This window comes from Nanorana parkeri, unplaced genomic scaffold, assembly GCF_000935625.1.
Source record: "Nanorana parkeri isolate BGI_ZX_2015 unplaced genomic scaffold, ASM93562v1 scaffold686, whole genome shotgun sequence".
In the NCBI taxonomy this organism is placed as follows: Eukaryota; Metazoa; Chordata; class Amphibia; order Anura; family Dicroglossidae; genus Nanorana; species Nanorana parkeri.
The window spans coordinates 344,790-356,870 of NW_017306954.1; the positions used below are offsets into that span (position 1 = coordinate 344,790).

Here is a 12,081-nt window from a genome sequence, read left to right on the forward strand (position 1 = left end):
TTTTTTTCTTGTCTTTATATTTTTTTTGGAAACCTGTGTTTATCGGTAACGCACCCAACAGCTGGGAAGGGGGCTAGGAATCCGAACATAATAAACAAAAATATTCGCGCTGTTGGCTTTTCCACCCTTCAAAATTACAAAAATAGCGACAGCTGCAGTGAAAAACCAAGGAGTGAAAGAACACCCCTGGGCAAACAATAGCAAAAAACGTTACACCGTGCTATCTCCCCTTATCATTAAACCCCTTTCACCAAACCCTACAATTCTAAATAATTATTAATTATTTGGAATTGTAGGGTTTGGTGAAAACAGGAAAATTGTATTACCATACTTACCGCAATTTTCCTTTCCCTGCTGCTCAATGGCAGCACACAATGTGCTGCCATGGAGCAGTCGGGAAAGGGGTGTAATGATAAGGGGAGATAGTGCGGTGTAACTTTTTTTTGCTAGGAATCCGAACGTGCTATGAGTAGAACGTGCTATGAGTAGAACGTGCTATGAGTAGAACGTGCTATGAGTAGAACGTGCTATGAGTAGAACGTGCTATGAGTAGAACGTGCTATGAGTAGAATATCTATGAGTATCGGAGAAAGCAGAAATAGAATGTCTTCCTCCTCCTCCTTCAAATATCTGCAGCACGCTACTTGCTATGCACAGAATGTATCAGTAATGACATTGTTATGTTGGATACATTTGTAATTCTTCTCCACTGATTAATAAAGTATTTATAGGGCTCGGGATTCCCGCAGTGCTGTGACATCGTGTATACAGTCATCTCTAAATATATAATCCTCACTGTCTAGTGATGAAGAGCAATGTGTCATTGATGATTGTGTTCACTCAACACAAGACACTTGAGCACTGTAGTTCTCTACCACGGGTAGGCAACCTCAACACTCGGGCTGTTGTGGAACTACGAGTCCCATGAGGCATTGCAAGACTCTGACAGCCACATGCATGACTCCCATTATGGAATTTGTAGTCTCAGCACAGTTGAAGTGCTAAGATTGTCTACCCCTGTTGTATACTGTACACAATGGTTGCATTGTAGAAGACTGTTCTCTCCTTGTAGTCCTATGTTTGCCACCAACGAGGGTTCCAAGCTGTTCCTCATTGCAGGGATCCAGTAGGGAACGGTCAGCAGACTTGGCTTTGTGACGATTTCTACTCAGTAACGGCTTTTAGACGCGTGCGATTTGTTTCGCTCCTTTTTAAAATTCGTACGTGTTTCCGAATTTCGGACAGATACGAATTTCCGAATCCCAATGCATCCAAATGCGTCTGAAAAACTAAATTAAATCAGACATGTGACTTTTCTGGCCAATCATATGTGTTTTCCCGTTTATTGCATCCGAATGGCTCTGAATCTTGAATTTTCTAATTGCATTCAGGAGCTCCCGAATGCCATTGGGGTCTGGAAGCCTCAGCTTTAATATGACTCCCAGACCCGTATTGCTTTCTGGAGCTCCCGAATGGTATTCGGAAATTTGGATCCTGAATGCCATTGGGGTCTGGGATCCTCAGCTTTAGTATTAATATCTGTATATGGTTTTCTGTGGTATTCGCAGCAAATATTCATGAACTCATCCAAAACTAACGAAAATTCGGATTTCGTCCGAATCTGAAACCCAAACCAAATTGAATTTCGGACCCGAAAATAACCGAACCAAATTTTTCTGCAGCTTACATGTCTAATGAATTTGTGAATTATTTTATTTATTTGATAAATAATTACATTCGGAAATCACTGGTCAGATACGCAAAGCACAGCAGGACGCAATTAGAAAGCGCCAACAGACGCATTAATCTTTCATTGGTTGCAAAAGCAAGAGCGTATTTTGTATTTTGTTACTGCTTAGTGATGTGCAAGAACAGAAAAAAAAACTAGTGCTGAAAAAAAACCAACTGGTGGTGCGATGCCAAAGCTCACAATGTTACGGTTGTTTGATAAAGAACACATTCCGATCTGATGTGACACTGCCTGACAAATGTTCTGATTTATGTCACTGTGTACATGGTACAAGGTTATCTCTCACACTGTTTTTCTTCCACAATTCCAGAACAATCAGAGGGTTGTGTACTGCTGGGAAGCACTGCTGTCTATCGGCGTCTCATGGATCCTTCGTCCAGTTGTGGCATCTCCCGAGATTCTCTCTATAGGACATCCTCATCCAATCATAAGGGAAATGATGGCTACACCGTGATACGTGCACGTTTTGAGAAATCGGAATCAGAAGATTCGGGTGTGGAGCTGCCCCCACCTTCCCCATTTGGATCTGAGAGCAGCTATAATCCAGATGAATTTGAAAGCGTAGAGAGCTCCACCCCTGAGGATCCTGAGAGTTTGGAAAGCTCCTCCCCTGAGGAGTCTCGGGACCTGAAAAGCCCCACCTATGGAAAACCAGATCATTTTCAACATTCTCCAGCGAAGGCCGCAGCGGCACACTCGTCTTCAGATGACTCTGGGAGCTTTAACATGCACACAATTAGGGATGTAAACAGAGTGGAACATTGTCTGAATAAACAGCCTGAAAAGAACATTTCATGTGTGCCCCATGTACTGGAACAGGCGATCCTCCGAAGCAGGAGGCAGAGGAGCAGTAGCCGGGAGGCCATCCAAAACAGGGCAGCAAGATGTAGCAGGCAGTATGCAGGCTCACTAAAAGAGCAGCGCAGAGGGATATCTGCTGGCTATGAAGCGAGGAGCCCGGTTCGCCAAAGACTAGAAGATGAGGTATGTAAAACGAGTGACACGTTTATATAACACACAAGATGCTCAGGGCTGGATTTACTCTTTCTGCTGCCCCAAGGCCAGGTTCCTCAATGCGCCCCCCTGTATGCAGGCTGCATGCCAGTGATCTCGGCGACATCGCTGAGATCACTTGTACAAAACAAGCGGCATCTTCCCCGCTGTACATTGAGCTCTGCTGGCCCACAGCAGGGCTAACTGTACTAAACAACTACCCGCCCGGCACCCAGAACTGCATGTCCCGGGGATCAGGAGATAGGAATTCCACACCCCTGCTGCCCCTCTACTCCCTGCTGCCCCTCTACTCCCTGCTGCCCCTCTACTCCCTGCTGTCCCTCTACTCCCTGCTGCCCCGAGGCCAGGCCTTGGTTGGCCTTGTGGGAAATGCAGCCCTGAAGATACTACGTCACAGAAAAGTATTTTTATGCTAAAGGAGATTTCCAATTTAATGGAAGTTTACGGTCTGTCTTGGTCCTCTACCCTTCAACCCCTAAAACACACACACATGATGATGCAGCTACTGCATCTGTGCAACTCCACTGCTATCTGTGTTGTGCTGCAGGTGAAATCTGTACTCACAATCTGTATGTCAGGTTAACAGATACATTATACATGTGAGTCATGCCGACTTTTCTTTCTTACAGGTATTTATATGGCACCATCAGTTTACACAAGGCATACACTTACATCCTCACCTCAAGGAGCTTACAATCTATGGTCCCTATCTCCCCTATCTCACATGCACACAAACACACACATATTTGGACCAATTTAGACAGTAGACGATTAACCTACCAGCATTTCTTTGGAGAGTCGGAGGTTTGACCAGGACACTATGTGCATAGGGCATATGCATATCTATCGGCATAGTATCCAGGTTCTGCTGGGACACTATCGGCATAGCATCCAGGTTCTGCTGGGACACTATCGGCATAGTATCCAGGTTCTGCTGGGACACTGTCTGCATAGTTCCAGGTTCCGCTGGCACACTATCGGCATAGTATCCTAGTTCTGCTGGGACACTGTCTGCATAGTATCCAGGTTCCTCTGGGACTCTGTCTGCATAGTTCCAGGTTCTGCTGGGACACTGTCTGCATAGTATCCAGGTTCCACTGGGACACTATCGGCATAGTATCCTAGTTCTGCTGGGACACTGTCTGCATAGTATCCAGGTTCCTCTGGGACTCTGTCTGCATAGTATTCCAGTTCCTCTGGGACTCTGTCTGCATAGTATTCCAGTTCCTCTGGGACTCTGTCTGCATAGTATTCCAGTTCCTCTGGGACGCTGTCTGCATAGTATCCAGGTTCCTCTGGGACAGTGTCTGCATAGTATTCAGGTTCCTCTGGGACGCTGTCTGCATAGTATTCCGGTTCCTCTGGGACACTGTCTGCATAGTATTCCGGTTCCTCTGGGACGCTGTCTGCATAGTATCCAGGTTCCGCTGGGACATTATGTGCATAGTATCCAGGTTCCTCTGGGACAGTGTCTGCATAGTATTCAGGTTCCTCTGGGACGCTGTCTGCATAGTATTCCGGTTCCTCTGGGACACTGTCTGCATAGTATCCAGGTTCCGCTGGGACATTATGTGCATAGTATCCAGGTTCCTCTGGGACAGTGTCTGCATAGTATCCAGGTTCCTCTGGGACTCTGTCTGCATAGTATTCCGGTTCCTCTGGGACATTGTCTGCATAGTATCCAGGTTCCGCTGGGACATTATGTGCATAGTATCCAGGTTCCTCTGGGACAGTGTCTGCATAGTATTCAGGTTCCTCTGGGACGCTGTCTGCATAGTATTCCGGTTCCTCTGGGAGACTGTCTGCATAGTATCCAGGTTCCTCTGGGACACTGTCTGCATAGTATCCAGGTTCCTCTGGGACTCTGTCTGCATAGTACCCAGGTTCTGCTAGGACACTTATGTGCACAGTATCCAGGCTCCACAGACACACTATCTGTATAATGTCCCAGTGGAACCTGGATTTGAACCGGGGACCTCAGTGCCATGAAGCATAAGTGTTAACCTAGACTTGCATATAACTGCAAAATACTAGTGAACCATACAGTAAGCACATTAGACCCATTCAGGTAGAAACCACATATATTTAAATTGTTTCTTATCCATATTAGGACCAGGATAACCTCAACCTTCCGGGTGATGGTCTCCGGTATCTGGAAAGTCTTTGTCACATGCTGGAGCAAATTGCAGAACTGCAGAAAAGGAATCAGAACCTTCTACATCAGAAGAAAACACTGGAGAAGAAAGTGCAGAGTCAGGTACGTATCGTCGTACAGGGATACCTGACTGCAACAAACTGATGGTCTTTTTTCCCTGAGCTGTATGCTTTAGCCTGTCCTCCAGTGGCCTGCAGGGAGGTAATGATATGTATGCAAACAACTTGCCCTTCACCCCTCCACCTAGACCTCAGGGCTAGGAGATGTCACTTAATGGCTTGTTGTAGATTACTGTCGCCACAAAAAAGCCTTAATAACTTAAAATAGCCGTTTTTCAAGTGAACTTTGACATGCCCGACCTCTGATTGATGTTCGTCAGTCACAATGGAATTGAGTACTGATTTGTGGCCTCTTCCCTGTATAGGTGCTGTTTCTGGACGCCTGTGTGTGTGGTAGCTCCCAGGACTCTAAAGACTTGGAGCAAGACATGACAGACAACCCTCTTCCCCATGGGACAACCTGGCAACAACAACACTACAGGAAGAGGTCCAGCTCCCATGCCGGGGTGCTGCTTAGTTTGGCCAGACAACCAGGTAAGAGAAATAACTTACACTGTGATAGAGAATGCTGACAAGGTGGGCGGAGGAGTCTTTCCGATAGAAACCAGATATGTTATACCCTACACATGAAAAATTATGTAGAATAAGGAAAAAGCAAGCAAGAAAGAAAGGACAACGTTGCAAGCAATATAATGTTCATCGTAAATCTATGTCCCATCTATAATTGGGACCTTGTGGCATTCTACTCTATAATTTCAAAAACCTAAATGCTTCCTGAAGTAGGAGAGGTCGTAAATGTGTCTCTCACACCAGGAACCACCCACCTTCTCTATACAATGGAACATAAATGGCTGCGTATGTCCGCCATGACTATTTCAGAGATGTCTGGATACATTAGTATGCCTTTTACATCAGAGCTTTGACCCGCACAAAAATGTTCAATGCAATTCTGATCTTACATGGTCTACCTGTACAATCCACATACTGAACATTACATTTCGTACATGCAATCACAGAGACGACATTACAAGTATCACAATAAGGGGCATGGATCATAAGTGATTGCACGTGACGTCTGCTCCATGAGCATTCCAAGGATTTCTGGATACATTTTTTTTAAATTAGAGTTTTAACCCGCACAGAGTTGTTTAGCAGTTGTCATATTAAGAAGTCTACCTGTACAATCCACATACTGATCATTACATTTTGTACGGGCAACCACAGACACGACATTACGAGTATTACAATAAAGGGCATGGATCATAAATGACTGCATATCTCCACCAGGAATATTCCAAAGATGTCCGGATACATTAGTATGCCTTATAAATTAGAGCTTTGACCCGCACAAAAATGTTCAGTGCTTATCTTAAAGAAGAACTTCGGGTTGAAATGTTATTAACCCCTACAGTGGAGCTACTACTGCACTGCAAGGGTTAAGTGCTCATTTTTGCCTAGGGTAAAAAAATAACAGTTATACTCACTTGATCCTCCGAGCCAGCCGGCTGCCACATCACTCCCTCCTGCCTCTCTCCTTCTCTGCTGCAGCAATGCTATGCCCCTCGGTGACCTCACATCCTCTACACACGTGATGACCTTAGACCGCTGTTGTTTCTGAGCGTGCTGTAATTCAATTTTTTCAGTGCGCTGCCAGTTTGTCCCACTTAAGGCCAGTTCATGCCAGGTACATTGCACTCTTGCCCAGCAGGGTCTCAACTCATAGGCAAGGCAGTTTGCCTTGCTTCCTATTAGGTTTTTTTTTTAACTGCAGTGTTGGGTGCATTAAGCCGCATTGCATGCTTTTACTGCAATGTGCTGGAGTGAATAGAACTGAATGAAATGCTTCTTCGTACCAAAGTCTGACCAAAAAAAAAGGTTACAGTGTAATGTTGCACCTCTTCCTTCACAGCGCACACCCAGGGCCCGTGCTAGACTATTTTGCACCCCGCCCACCCCATCACGGATTGGCTGAAATAACCACGAAACAGGCGCCCAAACCCCCCCTGCTAAAATAACCCCTGCTGACACAATGCTCATTACCTCAGGACTGCCATAACACACCCCATACCTCAGGAATCCCATAAAACACCCATAACAACCCCCAATACCAAAGGACTCCCATAACACCGCCCGCTGCCACAAAGTATTATATAAGTCGGTGGCAACGAAAGGGTCCGGCCATGGCTGTGCCCTAGGCATCAGTGCGCCCTAGGCGGCAGCTTAATTTGCCTAGTGGCAGCACCGGCCCTGTGCACACCTGTGGGGTGCGGTGGTGCTCGCTGCTGGTGTGAACGGTCCTTAGTGATTGACTTGTTGACTAATTCTAGCAGTACTTTATTGTCCTGTTGCATGAACTCTGCATTCATTAGTCCTGAATATGTATACGGACACCTGTAGCCAGCTACTATAAATGAGCCTATTCAGGAAACCTGTATAGCTGGAAGTTAAAGAGAATAAGCTGGCAGGATGCACCTAATGAGTTGATTGAAATTCTAAGACCTCTTTTGTCATTTACAGAAAATAACCTGAAAGGAACCGTCAAAATGGACCCACACTATGTGAGCGTACCAAACCTGCAGGAAAATGAAAGACGGAGGACAAACCAGAGCTACAAAGTGAGTAGAAGCGGCTCATGGTGAAGCCCATAAATGAAATGATCAAGAATGCCATGACATAAAATAATACTCAGAGCTCAAGGTAGGCCGGCATCAATACCAGGGCAGGTGATAAAGTAGTGTCCACAAGGTTGAAGATTTGCCTTGTGGCTTAAAGCGCCTCTCATTTTGGGGAGATTTCCTTCCTGCTATTTCTTCAGGCCAGGAAATAAGGGGAAATCTTCCAAGTAAGACAGCAATATGATCCTGACAGTGGTTCTTCTAACCCTTCCCTACTCAGAAAAGATGTTTTGCCTGGAGCTTCACTTTAGGAGGAGAACAGGTCATTTGAGAAAAAGTTTAATAATTAACAGATCGGTCTACCCAAAACTGGGAGTTTATTAGATGCTGGAACAATACTACTTCATGGTTTAAAATATCCCTTGGGAACTCTAATGATAAGATCTTCAGGCTTATGCAGCTGCTATTACAAGGGTTTCCCTCGGCTTGCAGCTTTGGGTCCAGGGGATTGAATCCCACCTGGGACACTATCTGCATGGAGTTTATATGTGTTAGGGATATGTATAAGCTATTTTCATATTCGGTGTCCTCAGTGCTGCATTGTATACAGTCAGGATGTATGGCAGGGTGACCATATGGCTGGGGTCTCCTAGATATATATAATAAAAAAAAACCCAGTCCTCTGGATTTCACCTATATCCGCAATATCGATTTTTGGGGTATTGACTTTTTTAAATACCAGCACACAGACCCAAGGAACCCAATTCTCCCCAAAGCCATGTATGTTTGATGTTGCATGCAGCAAACAATACCACAAGCCGGGCTTTGTGTTTTATATTCGCGCAGAAAACAAGACCAACAATAAGTCCCGGAGGCCATTATTAAAGAGATGCAAATGAGCGATACTGATGCATTTGTAAAGATGAATGGTGACAATGTGGAGAAACTTGTTGTTCCTTAACAGCTGAAGGGGATGTAGCTTGCCTGGAGCTACCCTTCATTATAAACCAGTCACACTGAACAAGTGTACAATCAGGCCCGTTCGTTAAACCCAGGCCAAAGGAAAAGTATTAGATTGACACATATACGCCGTCCAGACCTGAACATTCATCAACCAGTCAGTATAAAGCACAAATGGAGGTGCTTGTGGCAGGTAGCACAGACAGTTTCCCCTCATCTACTTCCATAAATGATGGATTTTTCCTGCCACTTGCTGGTAAAATCCAATATTGCAGCTGGAAACATACAGATATAATGGTCCATCATTGGCCTTTGGGATGGAGCTCACCAAGCCAACAGTGTATTTATCTTTCTCTCTGCTTGTTATTCCCCATGCTAATCATGGTGTTCTCTCTTGTTCTCAACAGGCAGAATCAACACAGTGGTGTAAAGTGAAGGATTTACTCTCTAAAATTGCTGGGAAGAATTCATCACCAGGGTCCTCTCGGGGGACCCAAAGCAACTGCAGGTAGAGTGCTGGTGTTAATTATTTTTAATATTATTATTCATGATTTATATGGTGTCAACTGTTTACAATATAAAGGAAGACCATAGAGTTACACTCCAATTCAAGGCATGAGGTTAGGAGGACCCTGCTCATGAGAGCTTTAAAACCTAAAAGATAGGGGCACGTAATACAAAAGGTAATGGCTGTGGGTGGATAAGTTAATGAAGATAGTTCAAGTTCAGTTGGTAGAGGTGGGATAGGCTTCCCTAGAGTTTTCAAGGATCGCCTAAAGACGGACAGAGTACGAGATAGCTGGACAGATTGTGGTAGAGAGTTCCAGAAGATGGGAGAGACTCTAGAAAAGTCCTGGAGGTGAGCATGGGAGGACGTGATGAAGGAAGCTAGAGAGCAGGAGGTCTTGAGAGGAGCAGAGATGACGGTTTGGGTGACATTTTAAAATGAGGTTGGTGATGTAGCTTGGGGAAGAGCTGATGGAAGTTTGGAGATTGGAAGCCAGTGGAGAGATTGGCAGAGAGGGGTGAGTGATGAAAGCTAGTGGAGAGATTGGCAGAGAGGGGTGGGTGATGAAAGCCAGTGGAGAGATTGGCAGAGAGGTGAGGGGTGGGGGATGGAAGCCAGTGGAGAGATTGGCAGAGAGGGGTGGGTGATGGAAGCCAGTGGAGGGATTGGCAGAGGGGGGTTTCAGACACTGAACAGTTGGTAAGGTAGATGAGTCTGGCAACAGCATTCGTGGTAGACTGAAGGGGGGATAGCCTGTGTAGAGTTAGACCAATGAGGAGGGATGGAATGGAACAATGGAAAAGTCAGAGGAGAAAATATTCTGAGCTCAGTTTTTGAACGATTGGATTACAGGAAGAGGTGTGACATGCATACAGATATGTCGGGTAGTAAATTAGCGATGCCTAAGAAGACTGAAACGTATAAAATTGGTCTGGTGAAGAAAGTTTGTGCAAATGTCTAGCCGAAACCTCAACCGGATGTGGAAATTTTTTTTCCCTGCAGGACGCAGACAACGCTTGAGGAAACAACTCAACACCCTCGAAGATTTTTCCTGCCCGGCCTGGTGATTAGACCACGCAATCATGGTCGCCAGTTTCATTGAAAAGAGACTTCTCTTTAGACGAAGACTCATCCACCATAATGAAAGGACTTGCTTTCGGTAACAGATTCCCTCAGAGCGACGCACCAGTATCTGGGAAGATGAACAATGGCACTGGAACTCTGCCAGCTGAATCACCTCGCCTCCTTACTCATCTGCCACGCTATCTGCGGCATGAACGGAATGCCCTGTGGGAAAAGCCGTTCTGATGGAATGGAAGGACTAATGAGGTCACAATGTGGGTCACAAGGAGTTAACATTCTCTGATCAGAGAACTGCCAGAGGGCACAACGTGTGCATTTTATATTAATATGCAAAGCTCGGTTTGTTTGTATATATGTATTTAGTTATTGTGATATAATGTATTGGAGTAAAACTATTTGATATTCTTCCCACTAATATAATTTATTTGTATGTTTATTCAAAGTGCAGGAAGGCAATTAAAGTCTTTATAAAGGGACCTGAAAGGACCTGAAGTTTAATGTATTCATGTGTTGTAAGCGAGCCATTATCACGGCACAGCGGTGGCAAACTGCAGGCAAAACACAAGGCTCAGTAATAAATGTGTAAAGTGAAAAGCTATTTACATGTCTCTGCTTTTTGTGTTTTAGATGTGTTGTTTGGAAGAAAATGACAATCGATCTATAGCAGGGGTAGGCAACCTTGGCCATCCAGGTATGGTGAAACTACAAATCCCATGAAGCATTGCAGGACTCTGACAGCTACAGTTATGACTCCCGGACACAAAGGCATGATGGGATTTGTAGAACATGCCTAGCCGTTCTATAGCAGGGATCACTAAATGGCGGATAGCAGTCTAGCCTGTGATGGCTGACCTGCACTGGGTTATGGCTGGCTGACACCGGCCTCCAGGGCAGGTGCATCCACTGGCAGCTATAACTCAGTGCAGGCCTCTCCCCTCCACTTCAGTCATTGGTTGCTAGGACCACTGGCATCCGGGCAACCAATGATGTCAGGCAGACAGGGCCAGCTTGTCAACTACAAGTAATCTGGGCGGCTGTACAGCCACCCAGATCACTTATACTAGCCTGCGATTGTGCTGCCCCCTGCCTACATCCACCCACAGTGGTTTTTGGGGTCCCCTGCTTCTCTGGGCGGTCTGAGTGACCGTTCTGTCTGGACCGTGATTCGGACCTCGATTAAAATTTTACTCACTGGACCTCCTTGAATTTTATTTCAGCACCCCGTTCTATAGAAATGTCAGCCTACAGCAGAAAACAAGCCCGTTAAAGCCTTGCCTCTGTGATTCTGAACAACATAGTACTAGACACTGGTCAGCAGGGAGGCCTGGTACCTTCTGCCCAAAAGGGGCTAATAAACTTAGTTAAATGGCACCAAGTTTAGGATACTTAGCTGGACTGGGCCAAAAATGAGGCCCATTAAGCTAATCATCTAAGGACAGGCAGATATCTACCCAAGAACAGAAAATGGGGGGTATCTACTCATCAGTGAGTGACTGTTCCAGTGATAGCAAAACAAATGACAAACGCACTCAGCAATTCGTCACCGGCTATACAGTAAGGTGCATACGAAATAGGCTTTAAACAGTGTATCCAAACCTCTGTTATTAACCTTAGTGGTGAGACAATTGTTTTACATGCGGGCTTGTGAGTGTGTCATGATGCCTTTCTACTGTTTTACTGTTTAAAGCCCATTTCGTGTGCACCTTACTGTATAGCCGGTGACGAATTGCTGAGTGCGTTTGTCATTTGTTTTGCTTGACCGATTTGGTGCAGTGACGCATGGGGGTTCTCAGCTGCCATTTGTGTGTCCCTGTGCCTTTAAGGAGGCTGGGCTTCCTCCTGACAAACCTGCACCCAATTTGAAATCTTCTGCCCCCATGTGCTCCTAGATGGAGACTCTCATAGTTTAGAGTTAGGACCGCACTATAAGAGGTGCC

The 12,081-nt window shown here is 45.4% G+C and overlaps 1 protein-coding gene across 1 annotated transcript in view; it reads left to right on the top strand.

Moving 5' to 3' along the window:
- Window positions 1–10,359, top strand: part of LOC108792817 — an 11,360-nt gene extending 1,001 nt beyond the window's left edge. Inside the window, exons 2-9 of the mRNA XM_018563689.1 lie at window positions 2,061–2,734; window positions 3,312–3,333; window positions 3,948–4,606; window positions 4,875–5,021; window positions 5,344–5,512; window positions 7,496–7,593; window positions 8,961–9,061; window positions 10,064–10,359. Coding sequence (XP_018419191.1) covers window positions 2,114–2,734; window positions 3,312–3,333; window positions 3,948–4,606; window positions 4,875–5,021; window positions 5,344–5,512; window positions 7,496–7,593; window positions 8,961–9,061; window positions 10,064–10,163 — 1,917 coding nt within the window. The 5' untranslated portion in view covers window positions 2,061–2,113 and the 3' untranslated portion in view covers window positions 10,164–10,359. The remainder of the gene's footprint in view (window positions 1–2,060; window positions 2,735–3,311; window positions 3,334–3,947; window positions 4,607–4,874; window positions 5,022–5,343; window positions 5,513–7,495; window positions 7,594–8,960; window positions 9,062–10,063) is intronic.
- The last annotated feature ends 1,722 nt before the right edge of the window (window positions 10,360–12,081 follow it).